At 44.2% G+C, this 20,562-nt stretch overlaps 1 protein-coding gene across 1 annotated transcript in view; it reads right to left on the reverse strand.

Moving 5' to 3' along the window:
• Window positions 1-20,562, reverse strand: part of col16a1 (collagen, type XVI, alpha 1) — a 413,938-nt gene that overhangs the window by 181,190 nt on the left and 212,186 nt on the right. The window contains exons 18-20 of the mRNA XM_078566895.1: window positions 19,953-19,997; window positions 18,018-18,053; window positions 16,276-16,383 (exon numbers count right to left, since the gene is read on the reverse strand). Coding sequence (XP_078423021.1) covers window positions 16,276-16,383; window positions 18,018-18,053; window positions 19,953-19,997 — 189 coding nt within the window. The remainder of the gene's footprint in view (window positions 1-16,275; window positions 16,384-18,017; window positions 18,054-19,952; window positions 19,998-20,562) is intronic.

The raw sequence follows: 20,562 nt of genomic DNA on the forward strand, positions 1-20,562 counted from the left end.
AGGAAGAATTTCTTTCACCCAGAGGGTGATGGGAATCTGGAACTCACTGCCTGAATGGGTGGTAGAGGCAGAAACCCTCATAACATTTAAGAAGTATTTGGATGTTCACTTGTGATGTTATGGCTTACAAGGCTATGGGCCTAGTGCTGAAAAATGGGATTAGAATAGTTAAGTACTTGTTTGACCGGCGCAGACTCGATGGGCCGAAAGACCTTTCTCTGTGCTGTGGACCTCTCTGACTCTAACAATAGAAGTTGCCCGTTTCAGCTCCACTGCATCCGTGGGAGTGACCTGGTCAACCCTGGGTTAGACTACGTATTGATTATATAGGATAATTCTTAGGTGCCATGTTTTTATTGATCATAGATGCACATTCTAAATGGACGGATGTACACAAAGTCAGATCACCAACATCGTGTGCAATTATCGAGAAGCTGCGTCATTGTTTTAGTATACATGGCCTACAGGAAACTATTGTTTCAGATAACGGTACAGCCTTTACCAGTACAGAGTTTCAGAGATTCATAATTTAAATGGGATTAAAACAGCCCCATACTATCGCTCATCAAATGGTTTAGCTGAGAGACCTGTGCAAATTTTCAAATCTGGAATGAAGGTTATCAGGAGGTACTCTAGAAACTCGACTTTCCCTCTTTCTTCTCAGTTATCATACACCATCACATTCGACTATGGCTTCAACACCATCTGAATTATTGATGAAACGCCGCCTACGTACAAGGTTAAGTCTGGTGTTTCCAAACTTAGAGGGGAAGGTAGAGAGGAATCAGACTAATCAAAAATTGAATCAAGATATTCACAGCAACACTCACGCATTCAGTGTAGGAGACACAGTTTTCATGTGGAATTTCGGAAGTGAACCTTGTTGGGTTCCTGGAACCATTGTCTCAGAGACGGGTCCCTTGTCCTTCCAGGTGGGAGTGGAAGACAGAATTGTTTGAAAACATGTGGACCTATTCATGATAGAGAGACTTTTCAACAATTATTCCGCCTATGATTAATGTCGAACCATCAATCCCTGAGGTGGCAGATCAACCTAGAATAGCCATGCCCGATGTCTCTGTAGAGTTGCCAAACCCAGAACTGCCACTTCCTAATGCTGTATCTTGTGCTGTAATTCCTGATCATGTCGATCCCGTGGGGGAAACCTATGCGAATAAGGAAAGCACCTCAGAGACTTAATCTTTAATCAGAAGTTGTATATATGTATATGTTGTTGGATATTCAAATGTTCTCTGTAATTAGAAACTGTAAAAAACTGAAGGGGGAGGAAATGTAGTAACTGAAGCTATAGCCTCTCCTGCTGTTATCAGGGGTCATGTGATATTTTTGGAGACTCTGACCAATGAGCCCTAAGCGTGGGTAGTCCGGGCGGGGCTTCCTGATGAGAGACCTGATTGAGCACGTAGCATCTGAAAAGCTCTCTGTAAAAAAGTTTATCTGTTTCTTGTTGAAACATGTCCAGTCCGTCAAGTCATTACACCTGGGCTGTCGGATCCCGCTCTGCTCTAAAAGCCTGGGACTTACCTTTCAGCGGCAGCCATTGCTCTCCTTTGGGCTTCTTCCTGCAGTCCCAGCAGAGCCCACTACTGAGCTCTGGCACTGCCCGGACTGCTCGAGCTGCTGGGCAATCACCCGAGGCCGGATTTCCTCCCACTGAGAGGCAGAAGTCCCACTCTCAGCTAGTTTAGCCTACCTGCAGCGTATTATAGTTGTGGGGCAGGATTCTTTTCAGACTTTCGGCTGCCAGCTGACTTTCCATCTGGGAGTGGGGGAAGCCTGCACACACATTAAATCCAGCCCATGGGAATCAATGATGGAATGATTAAAATCAAAGATGCTAAAGCGGCCAAAACTGGGGGAGTGCAGATATCTTGGAGGGTTGTGGGGCTGGAGGAGATTACAGAAATAGGCAAGGGACAAGGCCATGGAGGGATTTGAAAACAAGGATGAGAATGTTAAAATCAAGGTACCGCTTGACTGGGAGCCAAAGTGGGTCAGCGAGCACAGAGGCTTCTATCTTTCCAATATTTAATTGGAGGGGGAAATTTCTGTTCATCCAGTACTGGATATCAGATAAGCAGTCCGATAATTTAGCAACAGTGGAGGAGTTGGAGTTGACAGAAGTGATGGTGAGGTAGAGCTGGGTGTCATCAGCGTACATGTGAAAATTAATGCTGTGTTCAGATGATGTCACCAAGGGGCAGCAAGTAGATGAGAAATAGGAAAGGACCAAGGATAGATTTTTGGGAGACACCAGAGGCGACAGTAGGGGAGCAGGAAAAGAAGCCACTGCAACAGATTCTCTGGCCATGATTAGACAGGTAAGAATGGAAACAGGTGACAGCAGTCCCACCCAGCTGGACAGTGGAGAGGCATCGGAGGAGGATGGTGTGGTCAACCATGTCAAAGACTGCAGACAGGTGAGAAGAACAAGGAGGGAAAGTTTACCTTGCTCACAGTCACATAGGATGTTATTTGTGACATTGATAAGGGAGATTCCCATACTATGGCAGTGGCGGAATCCTAATCGGAGAAACTTAAACATGAAGTTCCGGAAAGATGGGCATGGATTTGGGAGGTGACAACATATTCCAGGATCTTGGAGGGGAAAGGGAGTTAAGGGATGAGGTGGTAGTTTGCAAGTGTAGTGGGATCAAGGGTTGGTTTTTTGAGGAGAGGGCTGATAACAGCAGATTTAAAGGAGAGAGGGACAACACCTGAGGAGAGAGAAATCTTTACGATATGGGCTAACATGAGGACCAGGAGGGGAAGTTGGGTGATCAGCAGGTTAGTGGGAATAGGACTGAGGGAGAAGGAGTTGAGTCCAATGGACAATACGAGCTCAGGGAGGACATGAAGGAAGATTGGATAGAAACAAGAGGAGGATGTGAGTTCAGGGCTAAGATGGCAGGGAACTTTAGAGGAAGTTTGGTGTGGTGAGCTGATGAAAGAAAGGGAAGCGACAGAGGCAGCTGATCGGATTACATACGAACATATAAATTGCGAACAGGAGTAGGCCACTCAGCCCCTCCACCATTCAATAAGATCATGGCTGATCTGAATGTAACCTCCACCCCACATTCCTGCTTGCCCCCTGATAATCATTCACCCCCTTGCTAATCAAGAATCTATCTAGCTCTGCCTTAAAAATATTCAAAGATTCTGTTCCCACTGCCTTTTGAGGAAGGAAGTTCCAAAGACTCATGACTCTCAGAGAAAAAAATTCTCCTCATTTCGGTCTTAAATGAGTGACCCTTTATTTTTAAACAGTGACCCCTTAGTTCTAGATTCTCCCACGAGAGGAAATATCCTTTCCACATCCACCTTGTCAAGATTCCTCAGGATCTTAAAGGTTTCCATCAAGTCGCCTCTTACTCTTCTAAACTCCAGTGGATACAAGCCTAGCCTGTCCACCCTTTCCTCATAAAACAACCTGCCCATTCCTGGTATTAGTCTAGTAAACCTTCTCTGAATTGCTTCTAATGCATTTACATCTTTCCTTAAATAAGGAGACCAATACTGTACACATTTCTCCAGATGTGGTCTCACCAATGCCCTGTATAACTGAAGCATAACCTCCCTACTTTTGTAATCAATCACCCTCACAATAAACAATAACATTCTATTAGCTTTCCTAATTATTTGCTGTACCTGCACACTAGCCTTTTGTGATTCATGCACTAGGACAGCCAGATCCCTCTCAATCTCAGAGCTCTGCAATCTCCCACCGTTTTGGTAATATGCTTCTTTTTTATTCTTCCTGTCAAAATGGACAATTTCACATTTGCCCACATTATACTCCATTTGCCAGATCTTTGCCCACTCATGTAACCTATCTATATCCCTTTGTAGCCTCCTTATGTCCTCTTCACAATTTACTTTCCTACCTATCTTTGTATCATCAGCAAATTTAGCCACCATTCCTTTGGTCCCTTCATCCAAGTCATTTGTACAAATTGTAAAAAGTTGAGGCCCCAGCACCAATCCCTGTGGCACACCACTCGCCACATCCTGCCAACCAGAAAAAAGACCCATTTATGCCAACTCTGTTTCCTATTAGCCAGCCAATCTTCTATCCATGCCAATATGTTACCCCCTACACCAGGAGCTCATACATTCCGCAATAGCCTTTGATGTGGAACTTTATCAAATGCCTTCTGGAAATCTAAGTATGGTACATCCACTTCTTATCCACAACGCTTGCGACTCCTTCAAAGAACTCCAATAAATTGGTTAAACATGATTTCCTTTTACAAAACCATGTTGACTCTGCTTGATTGCCTTGAATTTTTCTAAGTGCCCTCCTACAACATCTTTAATAATAGCTTTTAATATTTTCCCTATGACAGATGTTAAGTTAACTGGCCTGTAGTTTCCTGCTTTCTGTCTCCCTCCCTTTTTGAATAAAGAAGTTACATTTGCTATTTTCCAATCTACTGGAACCTTCCTGGTTCCTCCTTTCCTTCCATTTCCTGATTTACAGCTATTTCTGGGATGTTACTTGTGTCCTCTATAGTGAGGACCGATGCAAAATATCTGTTTAATTCATCCACCATCTCCCTACTTTCCATTATCAATTCCCCAGACGCATTTTCTATCAGACCAACACTCACTTTGTTGACTCTTTTCTTATTTAAATATCTGTAGAAACTCTTACTATTCATTTTTATATTCCTGGCTCGCTTTCTCTCATACTCTAATTTTTCCCTCCTTATTAATCTTTTTGTCATCCTTTGCTGTTCTTTATCTTCCGACCGGCCACCCATCTTTGTGTAATTATATGCTTTTTATTTAAGTTTGATACAGTCTTTAACTTTTTTTAGTTAACCACGAATGGTGGGCCCTCCCCTTGGAATTTTTCTTTCACATTAGAATGTATCTATTTTGTGTATTCTGAAATAAACCTTTAAATGTTTGCCACTGAACCTCTATTGACTTATCCTAAACCTCATTTGCCAGTATACTAGCTCCACTTTCATGCCCTCATAATTGCCCTTACTAAAGTTTAAAATACTGGTCTTGGATGCACTCGTTTCTCTCTCAAACTGAATGTAAAATTCAATCATATTATGATCACTGCTACCTAGGGGTGCCTTCACCATGGGGTTATCAATTAATCCTACCTCATTGCTCAATACAAGATCTTGTATAGCCTGCTCTCTGGTTGGCTCCAGAATGTGTTGTTCTAAGAAACTGTCCCAAAAACATTCTATGAACTCCTCATCCACGCTACCTTTGCCCACCTGATATTTCCAGTCCATATGTAGATTAAAATCCCCTATGATTATCACTGTATTTTTCTGACAAGCCCCCATTATCCCTTCCTTTTTATACTGTCCTACCATGTAGTTACAATTATGGGGCTTGTACACCACTCCCATAAGTGACTTCCTGCTTTTATCATTTCTCATCTCCACTCAAACTGCTTCTACATCCTGGTATCCTGAACTGAGCTCATCCCTCTCTAATGTGCTAATACCATCATTAATTAACAGAGCCACCCCTCCACCTTTTCCTAACTTCCTGTCCTTCTTAAATGTCAATATTCAAGTTCCAATCTATGTCAACCTGTAGCCATCTCTCTGTAATGGCAATCAGGTCGTACTTATTCATTTCTATTTGCGCTATCAGTTCATCTGTTTTGTTTCAAATGCTACATGCATTTAGATACAGAGCCTTTAGTTTTGTCCTTTTATTAGTTTTGTAGTGTCTAGCCTTATCTACTGATTTACTCTTAGATTTGTTCTCTCTGTCCCTTCCTGTCACGGTCTGTTTATGATTTCCCATATTAGTCTCAATCTTAGTGACAAAGAAGTTCATAAGCTCCTGGAGGTGAGGGCGGAGGGGTCAGGGAAGAGGGGTTTAGGAAGATGGTTTGCAGTAAAGAAGCTGGGGCTTATCATGGCATTCCAGCAGGATCCTGGAATTGTGAGCAGTTTAGCAGATGGATGCAGGACAATAGTGCTTTTTGTGGCAGTGGATGGCTGAACCACTTGGCTGTCATACCTGTTAAAGTCTGCATCCTTTGGATTTAAGGGAATGGAGATGAGAGCTGTACCATGGGGAATGGCCAGAGGGAGAGAGGGCAATGGTTTTACTGGGGGTTAGAGCATCAAAGGTAGAGGTCAGGGTGTGGTTGCACAGGTCAGTAGTTGCAGAAATCTTGTGTCTACACAAATGTTGTGTTCTACGGCCAGCAAAGAGGGTTCAGGCCAGAGCAGCACTCAGCAAATGTGCAGATTTAATGGCTCCCTGCCTTGAGTGTTCAATGTTTGATCTCCTAGTTTCGATCTGGAATAGTTACACAAGCCAAGCAGCAGACAACTGAAGCACGGTTACACGGAGAACTTGAACATATGAAGCTCATCAAGTTGTGACATTTGTCATGAGTTTCAGTCTTTCAGTTACTCCAGTCATTCAAGTTCATCCATTTGGCACGTTCACTTACTGTAAGTTTTGGCAAAAGCTGATTACACAGGATGTCGGTCGCTGCCAAACATTTAATTTCCAAGTACAGACTAGGCGGGACATGTTACAGGTTTGTGTCCAGCCTGTTAACAGTAAAACTCATTTTCATAATGGTTAGCTCCAGGAAACCTCATCATAGTTTAAAACAGATGCAAATGGACCAAATCATCTGCATTGTGCAGAATCCCAATGGATCAAATCCCTTCCCATTCACTCTCATTGTGTAGAATCCCAATGGATCAAACACCTTCCCATTCACTCCCATTGTACAGAATCCCAATGGATCAAACCCCCTCCCATTCATTCCCATTGTACAGAATCCCAATGGATCAAACCCCCTCTCATTCACTCCCATTGTACAGAATCCCAATGGATTAAACCCCTTCCCATTCAGTCCCATTGTACAGAATGCCAATGGATCAAACCCCCTCCCATTGTATAGAATCCCAATGGATCAAATCCCCTCCCATTCACTCCCATTGTACAGAATCCCAATGGATCAAACCCCCTCTCATTCACTCCCATTGCACAGAATCCCAATGGATCAAACCCCTTCCCATTCACTTCCATTGCATAGAATCCCAATGGATCAAACCCCCTCCCATTCACTCCCATTGTACAGAATCCCAATGGATCAAACCCCTTCCCATTCACTCTCATTGTACAGAATCCCAATGGATCAAACATCTTCCTATTCTCTCCTATTATACAGAATCTTATAGACAAAACCCTATTGCATGCACTTTGACTGTGAAGAGTGTAATGTAACATAGATAGTTTGGTCAACTTCAGACTAAGTAATGCATTCAAGGTGTTCCAAGTTGGACATATTTGAAACAACAATTTACTGGGCACTCGACAATACACGGTAAAAGGTTAGAGGGTCATAAAACATAACAAATGAGAGCAGGAAAAAGCTATTGGGCCCTACAAACCTGCTCCATCATTCAATACAATTATAGCTGATCTTCTACCTCAACTTCACCTTCCCACACTATCCCAATATCCCTTAATTCCCTTAGTACGCAAAAATCTATTGAACTCTCTCTAGAATATACTCAATGACTGAGTATTAACAGCTTTCTGGGGTAGAGAATTCCAAAGATCTACAACCCATTGACAGAAGAAATTTCTCCTCATCTCAGTCTTTAATGACTGACCCCTTATTCTGAGCCTGTGAGCCTGAGTGTTACAAAATACAAATACTTACCTTGATTTAAAGTCACGGACGCTGGGAACTCCAGTTTCCAGCAGGCCTCAGGCCTTCTGTGCATGCGCCAGCGGGAAATGGCTGTACTTGTGCAGTTCGTTTATTTTACCTTCTTCAGGCTGGGCACTGGCTCTGTGCGCCTGCGCAGAAGACGTGAGACAGTGCAAAACTGCAGGTCAGGTGACCCGAACCAGAGCGTCATTGCACAGAAAGTATCCCTAGGGCAGGACACTGGAGGGGGACAAGGAGAGGTCCCAGAAGATAGTCCCAGGCTGGGACAAAGACAGGGATTGGAAAGAGGTCCCAGAAAGAAGTCCAAGGTAGGGGACAGAGACACGGATCAAAAATAGGCCCCATTAAATAAAGTTGACAGAGAGGAGCACAGAAATAGGCTCCAAATGAAAGACAGAGCTGCAGAGCGCAGGCTTGAAGCAAAGTGGGCTTGAAAGAAGCCCTGAAGGTCCGAGGAGGCAGCCAAAAGTTGGTGACTCCTTACTGTGGGCCTTTTGGAGCAGTGGCATGGCCAAAGATCTCAAATTGTGCTTTGAAGGTGAATCTTGAGTGCAATTGGCGATCCAGTGGAAAGGAATCTCAAAAGGTGAGATTGAAACACTGGAGGTGGAGCCTTGTTGAAGCCATTCAAGTGGGAATGACGTTTGGAGAGAATTCCAAGGCGAGTTCTTCAAATTTGGAAATTGGAAACTCTTGTAAGAAAGACAAAGTTTCAGTGAGACTGGTTTGCTCACAATGTGACAAACATCTGGGTGGGTTGTTGAGAAATCCATGGAATCTGCTTTGGTTGCATCTGTCGTTTACTTTGGAGTATGGTGTGACTGCCCACAGTTCATCTGTTAATTCACATATACCTCATACTTACACTGAATGTTAGGGTGTAAGATAGATATTGTAAATTGCTGCATCTTTCTGAAGTTGTGTGTGTCTGTAAAGGTATTGTTGGGGTAAAGGATTAGTGTGCTTTGGGACATTTTCTTGTATTCGTATTGAGATCTTTCCAACCTTTTTGTCTGGTGTAATATTGTTCATTTTTCTTGTTTGATAAATGTTTTATTCTTTGCGTTAAAAGTTCATCAGCAGATTCCTGTGAATTTGTTCAGTAACCTTCCTCCACAGTTTCAAAAAAAAAGTTAGGATCTATCAAGCCAGGTTTCGCTCTGTGATCTGACTTGTCCAGTATTAACATCAAATGAGTCCTTGACTCCCCAGCCAGGGGACACATTTTCTCAGCATCTACCCTATCAAGTCCCCTAAGAATTTTACATGTTTCAAGAAGATCTCATTCTTCTAAACTTGAAGAAATATCGGCCTAGTCTACTCAATCCCTCCTCAGAAGATGATCCCCTCATTCCTGGAATCGGTTTAGTGAACCTTAGGTTCACTCCCTCAAGGCAGGTCTATCTTATACACAATGTGCTCTCACCAAGGCCTATACTCCAATTCTTAAAGTTTAACATACATTTACTTTTCTAATCACTTGCTGTACCTGCACGTTAACTTTCTGTGATTCATGCACAAGAACATTCAGGTCTGTCTGAATACCAACATTTCCCTGTCTCTCACTGTTTAAAAAAATATTTTGCCTTTTTACTTTTCCTTCTAAAGTGGATAACTTTACACTTCCCCACATTATATTCCATCGGCCATGTTCTTGTAAACTCACTTAACCTGTCCATACTGCTGTGGAGTATCTTTGTGTTCTCCTCACAGAGTACTTTGCTGCCTGGCTTTGTGTCTCAGCAAACTTGGATAACACTGTGTCCCTTCATCTAAATCATTAATATAGATTGTAAATAGCTGAAGGTCAAGTACTGATCTGTGTGGTATCCTGTTAGTTAGCATGCCAACCCAAAGATGTCCCACTTATTCCTATTCTCTGTTTTCTGTCCATTAACCAATCCTCAACCAATGTATTACCTCCAGTCCCACAGCTCAAATTTTATGTAACAACACCTTGTTTTCTGATGCTTTCTGAAAATCCAAATACACTCCATGCACTGGTTCCCCCTTATTCACACTATTAGTTACATCCTTCAAAAGCTCTAACAGATTTTCCAAATGAAATTCACAGAATCACAGAATTGATACAGTGTTGAAGGAGGCCATTCGGCCCATCATGTCTGCACTGGCTCTCCAAATGAGCATTATGACTCAATGCCATTCTCCTGCCTTTTCCCCGTACCAATGCACATTGTTTCTATTCAAATAATCATCCAATGCCCTCTTGAATTCCTTGATTGAACCTGCCTCCACCACTCTCCCAGGCAGTGCATTCCAGACCTGAACCACTCGCTGTGTGAAAAAGTTCTCTCTCACCTTGCATTTGCTTCTTTTATAAATCACATTAAATCTCTGCCCTCTCGTTCTCGATCCTTTTATGAGTAGGAACAATTTCTGCTTATCTACTCTGTCAAGCCCCCTCATGATTTTGAACATTTCTATCAAATCTCCTCTTAGCCTTCCTCTCTCCAAGGAGAACAGTCCCAACCTCTCCAATCTATCCTCATAGCTGAAGTTTCTCATCCCTGGAACTATTCTTGTAAACCCCTTCTGTAATCTCTCCAATGTGTTCACATCCTTCCTATAGAGTGGCGCCCAGAACTGTACACAATACTGCAGCTGAGGTCTAACTAGTGTTCTATACAAGTTCAGCATAACCTCCTTGCCCTTGTACTCTATGCCCCTATTAATAAAGCCCAGGGTACTGTATGTTTTATTAACTGCTCTCTCCACATGTCCTGCCATCTTTAATGAATTATGCACATATACACCCAGGTCCCTCTGCTCCTGCACACCCTTTAGAGTTGTATCCCTTATTTTACATTGTCTGTCCATGTTCTTCCTACCAAAATGAGTCACCTCACACTTCTCTGCATTAAACTTCATCTGCCACCAATCTGCCCATTCCACCAACTTGTCTATGTCCTTTTAAAATTCTACACTGTCCTCCTCATAGTTTACAATGCTTCCAAGTTTTGTATCATCCATAAACTTTGAAACTGACCCCTGCAAACCAAGATCTAGATCATGAATATATATCAGGAAAAGCAAGGGTCTCAATACCGGCCCCTGGGGAACTGCACTACAAAAAAATACGAAAAATATCCATTAACCAAAATATCTAATTCCCTTTCATAAACCTGTAATTGGCAAAATAAGCAGTAGCGAGATGAGGGAAAACTTTTTTACACTGTGTGTAAGGAAGTCGAATACACTGCCTGAGAGAGTGTGGTGGAGGCAGGGTCAATTGAGTTTTAGGGCTACAGGGAAAAGGCAGCGGAATGGTACTAGGTGAATCGCTCCTTCAGAGGGCCAGCATGGACATGGCAGGCCAAATGGCTTCCGTCTGTCTTGTAACCATTCTATATTGGGTCATTAAGCGCACCAACAGTACCAGCAGCAACAAGAGTGAAAACAGCCCCAATCAGCCTCCAATAATCTCATGTCTTGCTTCGTGTGGTACCACATTCCAAGGGGTTTGTCAGCCAGCAAAGTCTGAGGGTCCATAGGGACATAGGAGCAAGAGCAGGCCATTCAGTCCATCAAGCCTACTCTACCATTCAATATGATCATGACTAATCATCCAATTCAATACCTTTTTCCCACACTATCCCCATATCCCTTAACGCCATTGGCATTTAGAAATCTGTCAATCTCTACGTTAAACATACTCAGTGATTGAGCTTCCACAGCCCTCTGGGGTAGAGAATTCCAAAGATTTACAACCCTCTGAATGAAAAAAAATCTCATCTCAGTCCTAAGTGGCTTCCTCCTTATTTTGAAATTGTGTCCCTTGGTTCTAGACTCCCCAATCAGGGGAAACATCTTACCTGCATCTACCCTGTCTATTCCTTTAAGTATTTTGTAGGTTTCAAAGAGATCACCTCTCATTCTTCGAAACTCTAAAGAATACAGGCCCAGTTTCTCTAATCTCCCTTCATGGGAGAGTCCCGTCATCCAGGGAACAAGTCTAGTGAACTTGTGTTGCACTCCCTCTATGGCGATAATATCCTTCCTAAGGTAAGGGGACCAAAACTGCACACAGAACTCCAGGTGTGGTCTGACTAAGGTTCTATACAATTGAAGCAAGACTTCACTACTCCTGTACTCAAATCCCCTTGTGATAAAGGCTAACATACTATTAGCCTTCCTAATTGCTTGCTGCACCTGCATGTTAGCTTTCAGTGATTTATTGATGAGGACACCTAGGTCCCTTAATACATCTACACTTTATAATCTCTAACCAAATAAGAAATACTCTGCACATCTGTTCCTCCTACCAAAGTGGATAACCTCACATTTTTCCACATTATATTCACATCTGTCTCACTAAGTCTGTCCAAATCCCCTTGAAGTTGCTTTGCATCTTCCTTACAACACACATTCCCGCCTAGCTTTCTGTCATCCACAAACTTGGAAATATTACATTTGGTCCCCACATCCAAATCACTGGTATATATTGATAACAGCTGAGCCTAATTATTGATCCTTGCGTAACCCCACTAGTTACAGCCTGCCAATGTGAGAATGATCCATTTATTCCTACTCTCTGTTTTCTGCCTGTTAACCAATCCTTAAACCATGCCAGTACATTACCTCCTATCCCATGTGCTTTAATTTTGCTAACCAACCTTCTGTGAGGGACCTTATCAAAAGCCTTCTAAAAATCCAAGTATACTATTTCCTTTACCAATTCTGTTCGTAAAATCCTCAAAAAACTCCAACAGGTTTTTCAAACATGATTTACCATCATGAATCCATGTTGACTATGCCCAATCAGATCATTATTATCCAAGTGTCATTTATCACATCCTTTAGAATAGATTCCAGCATTCTCCTGACTACTGATATAAGGCTAACAGGTCTGTAGTTCCCTGTTTTCTCTCTCCCTCCCATGATGCCAACATGCCACCCACAGTTACAGGCATGACGGGATAGACCTGGCAATCACTGTGGAGCTGTCTTCAGAGATTCTGGGTCAGCAGTGAGCCAGATGTGGGGGTGCTGTCTGCTATAAGGACTCTAAGTGCAGCATGCGGCCTTCAGAGTCAGTGTCACTACAGGCGAGCTGCTGTCTCTGGCCTCCTTCCAGCTTCTCACAGACGAGCTGCAAGTTAATTCACACAGATGGAGCCTTGAACTGGCACATAAAACAACCCTCCCTGACAACACCTCCTGTCACAGCGCCTCAGCTCGAGCTGCTCCGACACTTGCCTGCAGAGAGACAGGTAGGGAGAGAGAAATAGAGAGAGACGGAGATGAGGGGGGAGGGAGAGGGAGGGAGAGAGAGAGAGAGAGAGAGAGACTAACAGGGAGAGATAGACAGAAAGAGTAAGAATGAGATAGAGACAGACAGAGAGGCAGAGACAGAGGGAGAGAGAGAGAGAGAGAGAGAAAGACAGATGGACAGAAACAGAGGGAGAGAAAGATAGGGACAAAGACAGACATGGAGAGACAGAGATAGAGCTAGGGAGGGGGAGAGAGACAGAGCGAAAGAGAGAGGGAGTGAGTCAGAGTGAGAGAGAGAGGGAGAGAGAAAGTGATTGAGAGAGGGAGAGAGAGCTCCAACACTCCTAAAGTGTGGTTTCTGGATTCCCTATCCGTGTCAGGCTTCAGTTAGTGGAGTAGAATATGGCCGTTTAACAATCAAGTCTGTTTCTGCCCTTCAGCTGAGGTTTGTCCATCCTGTCACAAATCATCCTCTGCTCCAAGGGTTTGAGCCTTTAGTGATCTCACATCTCCTGGCACCTCAGCAGAAGACCAAAGTGGGACACTGACCTCCATCCCAACTACAACACGGTCTGCCAATCACAGACCAGTACTGCCCGGACATCCTGCCCCTTTAAGTGGAGGAAGATGTGAAAAATGAGTATTAGAAATAACTTGGGCGGAATTTACTGGCATCCCGAATGGCCAGTTTGGTGATGGGGGAGGGCATTTAAGCAGACGGGTGGGTGGCACATAGGGACCCCACTACCTTCCCATCTCCACCCAATTAAATCCCACCCCACCACCAACTAAGGCTCTTAAGTGGGCAATCAAGGGCACTTGAGAGCCCCATCCCACCATTGCTGGTATTCACCCAGCAGCAGGTGAGGGCACCCGCCATGCGAGAAGCTAACAAGCAAACCCAACTGGGGTTCCTTGCAGGCTCCAGGGAGGGGGTAGGGGTTCAAAGGCACTCAGTACCTGATCGAGGGACTCAGCATTGCGAAGAGGATGTCCACTGAGAGCCACCCATATGCCCAAGCTGCTGACCTCCCTCCCTGCGACCCATGAGCCCTGACCCCCACCCCCAATTACTCACCTGTGGTCTGGGATCCAACGATGATCCTCAGCCCCTCGGGTGTGTGCCATACTGGCAGCAGTTACTACCTTCCTAGTGTGCGCTGCCAACCAGTAAAGAGCTGCCAGCCTCTTATTGGCCGGCAGCTCTCAGCCGGTGGGACTTCTGCACCAGGGGTCCTTGATCTAGGGGATGGACCGCCGCTGTTCAGTTAGGTGCCTGACTGGCACTTAATACGACAGGCCTTCCCAAAAAGAGGCAACGCCTGGCTCTTGCTGCCTTTCCACTTGACAGGTGAGATACCCATCGCCCATTAAATACCACTCCCAGAGAATGTAAAGGAAGGGTTAGATCAACCATCTCTTTCTAAAATTAGAATATTAATCCCCAGTCTTCACCCATTAAGTGAGTTTCTATTAAAGGAATGAAAGAGTAGTCATAAAACAAATTTGTTTTATTTTAGCAAGGAACTTAATGAAGGACAATTGTTAGTTTGAACAGTAAACCTAAATATAGGACAGTGCAGTGATTGGTTGATAAATTTTACAGGAGGATATATCTGCAAATACATCTTCCTGGTCAGGAGCAGGAGATTGGTACAGGAGAAGATCTTGTTGAAATTAATGTTATCAGACTGACACTGAACAGGCAGGGGACACTTCTTTCATTAAAAGAGCTTTAATGAGCACTTGCCTGAGAAAGACCGTAGAAAGTTAAAGAGTATGATCGATGGCTCAAGAACAGGGCAAGCCAATTAACGTTGAATGATAATTAGGTATTAGATATTGCTATGGAACATGCAGATTGTGGTACACCAGACGTGAAAAAGGAAACAAAATATAAATGTTGGGACAGTTAAGTTGGAATTCGAAGATTTGATCAATGGACACTTTGCACTCAGAACTTAAACATTGAATTTCCTGGGCCAAAACCCATAGTTTTGTTGTGTTTCTGTTAAGTATAAGTTTAGTAACTGTCAATAATACGTTTTATTGTGGAGGCATGGTTAGACGACTGCCATGTAGATTAGTTTAACACCAACCGAGCAGAGTTTGGCCCCTGTCCCGGCTCAGGTAGACACGGGGCCTGCCTCCTCACCCCACATATAGTAAAAATCACAGCACTTTGCCAAAAGTCAGCGAATAATTGCCAAGGACCTGCCTTTAGGCAGAGGACTCAGGCAGAAGTATTATCGTATGCTTAATAAATCTGTGAACATCTACATTTACTGCTGTGTGAAACTATATTGAGAGTAACTATAAGAACTTCCATCATCTAACATCACCAATCATCTCAGTCCCAGGACATCACTGCAGGAGCTCCTCGGGGTAGTGTCCTAGACTCTACCATCTTCAGCTGCTTCATCAACAACCTTCTTTCCATCATATGGTCAGAAGTGGGGATGTTCGCCGATGATTGCATAATGTTCAGCACCATTCGCGACTCCTCAGATACTGAAGCAGTCTGTGTCCAAATGCAGCAAGACCCGGAAAATATTCAGGCTTGGGCTGATAAATGGCAAATAACATTTGCGCCACACGAGTGCCAGGAAATGAGCATCTCCAACAAGAGAGAATCCAACTATCGCCCCTTGACGCTCAATGGCATTGCCATCACTGAATCCTCCATTATCAACATCTTGGGCGTTACCATTGACAAGAAACTGAACTGAATCAGCCATATAAATACTGTGGCTACAAGAGCAGGTCAGAGTCTGGGAATCCTGTGGCGAGTAACTCACTTCCTGACTCCCCAAGGCACAAGTCAGGGGTATGGTGGAGTACTCCCCACTTGCCTGGATGAGTGCAGCTCCAACAACACTCAAGAAGCTTGACACCACCCAGGACAAAGCAGCCCGTTTGATTGGCACCCCATTCACAAACATTTACTCCCTCCATCACCGAAGCACAGTGGTAGCAGTGTGTACCATCTACAAGATGCACTGCAGAAACTTATTAGCCTCTTTAGACAGCACCTTCCAAACCCACGATGACTACCATCTAGAAGGTAGCAGACACATGGGGAAACCACTGCCTGCAGATTCCCCTCCAGGCCACACACCATCCTGACTTGGAAATATATCGCCATTCCTCCACTGTCACTGGGTCAAAATCCTGGGACACCCTCCCTAACAGCACTGTGGGTGTACCTACACCACATGGACTGCAGCGGTTCAAGAAGGCTCACCACCAAGGGCAATTAACGCTGGCCTAGCCAGCGACATCCACATCCTATAAATGAATAAAAGAAATGTGATTCAGGGACAAACACTCACCGGTTTCTCAGCCACCCCAGGCTCCACTCCCTGAATATGGCCTCCTGGAAATTTGGCATCACCTCCAGTTCCCTCAGGCTGTGTAGGGCAAACCCCACATTGATCTCCCTGTGGACAATAACATGGGCTTCATTACCAGCGGTTTACAAATCAGTCTCAGAAATGTCGGCCCTTCAAGACCAGGAAAGGAAATTAAAGGACTCTGCTGAAGGGTTCACAATGCAGGAGCCATGAGTTTAAAAGCTGCAAAATCTAAGTGTGGAAGGAAGATGGTGATCACTTTTGCCAAGCGTGCAGTGGATATAGAATAAGTTGCAAGGATAAGTATTGACAAAGAGAGCCTAATAATTCTTTCATCCCTGAGAACCAAGAGTATTCAGGTCCCTTTGTACCCTTTGTATTGTTCATTTGTTCACTGTTTGATTATGTATGCTGACTGCTTACTGTGTATGATTAGTTAAGTGTGGGTGTGATCACTGAGAGAGAGCGAGAGAGAGAAAGAGAAAAACTGAACTGAGGCTGGCTGCTGTGAGCCTGGGAGCAGACATTTTAAAGCATTGTAAATAAAGCTCCTACACATATAGAAACTGGTGTATCATCTCTGCATATCACTGAGGTATAAAGCACAACACCTTCTCCACACACACAATCCCCTCCCTCTCAATTTATTAAAACACATCCATGCTTTTCCACGGGCTCCATATTTACATTTGACCTCTAATGTGACCCCATATTTGCACATCACTCCTGGTAAAGCATGGGTGCCGTATGTGATTATACGGCACCCATGCTTTACCCATCAGGGGGTCCTACACATAAACCTCAGTGGGGTGGGGGCTAGCACGTATTTTCATGTCACCCTGGTGGAGATTTAGCTGAGGTACAATCTGTTAATTGTATATTAATTGTGCTTAGTTGTATGCAGGTGGTGGGAATTAACTGGCGATTTACCTTGAGCCTCTACAAATTGACACAGACTGAAATTGTGGTTGTTGAGTTAGGAGGTATATGTTTGTAACATGTAACTCTGTAAATTAATATACAAGTGTGTAAAGATTGGCTCCAGCTCTACCCTTCACCAAGTGGCTTTCTGAATAAAACACAACCCCCCCCACAACCTCACTTAAGAAAAGGGGTTCAAGAGGGAACTGGATGAATTTCTGGAGAGAGTAAGGATGAAGTGATATGGTGAGCATTTGGGACAGTGATCAATCAGAAAGGTGAAGGCTTTTTGGGCTTAGTGGTCTTATTTTTTCCTAAAAGTGATTTTTATCTTAATTTTATGCCCACCAAATCCATGTTCTGTGTCACACCCAATGCACTAGTCTTTATCTATCAGCGTGGACAGTAAGTACTGGTAGGCCCTTTGACCCTGAGGGACACTACAGCTCAGCAGGACCCTACACTCACACTTAAGTACGCACAGCAGGAGTCACTGGATCAGGATCAGGACGTCCCATGGACCAGCTCAGGAGGTCCCCTTCATAGACCAGAGATGCTGAGAACTTATACAAGGCTGAGATTAGCTTGGTCAGCTCAGGTCCCATATAGATCCTGATGGCTCTCTACTCTGTAACACACTGAGCTATGTATTCGCTGAGTGAACTATGGTTGGAGCTTACTCAATCACATTATGTTCTTTAGAATGGGATGATTCTACTTTATGATGACCAATCGTACGCCAAAGGAACTGGAGTAATCCTAGCTGAATCTGCCAGTTGGTTAGAACCACAGTGACTCACCTTTTCTCCCTTTGGACCCGGTGATCCAGGTTTACCCTAAAAACAGAGAAAAGACCAAGTTATGATGCAGGTCAGAGGAGCTGGCAAACGAACAGCAACACCCATTTCCCATTGACAGGCGCCGTAACAGTGATCAGATCGCACATTCAAATCAAGTCATTTTGTATTATTGAGTGTAGAGGATTATTTTTCTCAGATTTCTGTAGAATGCAGGACCCAGGCCAACAGCCTCTGTATCCTGCACTGACAGATAATGAGTACAGTTATGACGCTGGACTAGCATCTCTGAGCTCGGAGGTTCAATGCTCACTAGGGCAAATTGTGAAATTGAATCCAATAAATCTGATAACTTGTAGACTGGCACCAGCAAAAATACCCATTCAAAACCCAAATTGTTCACAAATACACGCCCTGGGTTGGTGCATACATTAACTCCAATTCCACATGGCTTGTTACACTCACAATGACCTCTGAAGTGGCTGAACAACTCACTCAATTGTTAAATACAATCAGGACAACAGAAACGCCTGTGGTTCAGGCACTGTATAGGGACAAAGCTCAGGAAATCCCACAAAGGCCTCCTAATGGGGATTGGTGTCCAAATGAGGGGTTGAACAAAAACCTGCATTGGTCACACTAACACCTATCAGTCAATGTTCCAGATGCCCCCATCGCCGCCCCTGCACATCCTGTTCCTACAGCAGGAGAGAGCCACCAGAGGAGTCAGGTGCTGTGATCACTGTGATAGACAGGTGCTGAGGCCTAAATTTTTCACTCATGTTACTTTTTGACAGAATAATCGTAAAAGCCAGAGTTGAGGGATCCTTGACTCTGAAGTGGGCCGGGGCAGGTCCTTGTCTGGGAGCTCAAATCACATGCGGGGAAGGAGGCATGGGGTATGGGGAGAAAGTGGGAGTATGGGTTGAGATAGAGGATCAGCCATGATCATATTGAATGACAGAGCAGGCTCGAAGGGCTGAATGACCTACTCCTGCTCCTTTTTTCTATGTTTCTATGAGGCAGAGCGCGAGCTCTGACTGGGCACTTGGTTGGTGTGCCTCTTGGATTTTATCGGGGTTGGGGGCAGTGGAAAAGGGGCTGTGGACGGGGAATTCAACTTGACCAATGAACCACTAGTTATGTATTAAAGAGATACAGCAATCAGACCACAATAATGTAGCTGCTTGGGGTATTGATAATGATGCTTTCTTTTGACAAGTCACTTTCATCTGTTGAAGTTAAATATCTGTCTGCACTGTCCCATCAAACACTCCCAGGACAGGTACAGCACGGGGTTGGATACAGAGTAAAGCTCCCTCTACACTGTCCCCATCAAACACTCCCAGGACAGGTACAGCACGGGGTTGGATACAGAGTAAAGCTCCCTCTACACTGTCCTAATCAAACACTCCCAGGACAGGTACAGCACATGGTTAGATACAGAGTAAAGTTCCCTCTACACTGTCCCCATCAAACACTACCAGGACAGGTACAGTACAGGGTTAGATACAGAGTAAAGCTCCCTCTACACTGTCCCCGTCAAACACTCCCAGGGCATGTGCAGCATGGAGTTAATTGCTCACTAAAGCTGGTTTGCACTGATCCAAATATTGGATGGATGAAGGTGCTAAATGACAGCACATGGAGAAGTGCTTCAACTGGTGCTCTGTAATCACATTTCATGATCCTATCCTTATAAACATAAAGCTCCATCTGCACAGCCCCTATTTTGAGCTTTAATCAGTCACATCACATACTGCAAACTCCTTCTCCCTAGCTAGCCTCAGTTTCTCTCTGACTGCTATTCCTAATGCACCACTAGACAATTCACTGTCTGTTCACTCTCAATGGGAGATGATCCTGAAATGTACCTGTCTTCCTTGGGTCAATGGGAAATTAACTTTTCTTTTGAAGTCATGGAAAAGTGATACTTACAGATTTCCCCGGGATGCCTTCAGGGCCAGGATCTCCGTCACTTCCCTGAAGATCACAAGGACAGGAATAGGTGAAAGCACTGAAGATAAAATGAAGGTTAGGAGCTCCTTGCTGCTACTTGACCACCGAGAACCATCTCTGAAAACTGCAAGGAGGGTCAGGATCACTTCATCTTTGACCTCACCCTTCAGCTCACCTTGTCTAGGCTCCAATTTTCTGGTTCAGAGCAACTGATAGCCCAACAACATCTTATATCAGTCCTCCCCTCTCTGTAGATCGGCAGAATCTCCTCTCACTGTCCAAACCACTGGATGGAAGAGACCAATAAAAGCGTTTGGAAGGAATGGAGGTGGGGCGGGGGCAATGTAAATTTAGGTATGAAGTGTCGATTCAGATTCAGAACAGTGGAATTAAACCTAAATGCTGAGCTGGTCGGGCAGCATGTGTGGTGAAAGAATGGTATGGTTAATGTTTCCTGTTGATAACCTTTCCACCGTTATGATGAAAGGTCATCGAGCTGAATATTAACTTCTGTTTCTCACTGAGAAGCTGCCTGACCTGCTGAGTATTTCCCACATTTTCTGTTTATGTTGCAGATTTCCAGGAACTG

This window comes from Cetorhinus maximus, chromosome 21 (assembly GCF_964194155.1).
Source record: "Cetorhinus maximus chromosome 21, sCetMax3.hap1.1, whole genome shotgun sequence".
NCBI classification, from domain to species: domain Eukaryota; kingdom Metazoa; phylum Chordata; class Chondrichthyes; order Lamniformes; family Cetorhinidae; genus Cetorhinus; species Cetorhinus maximus.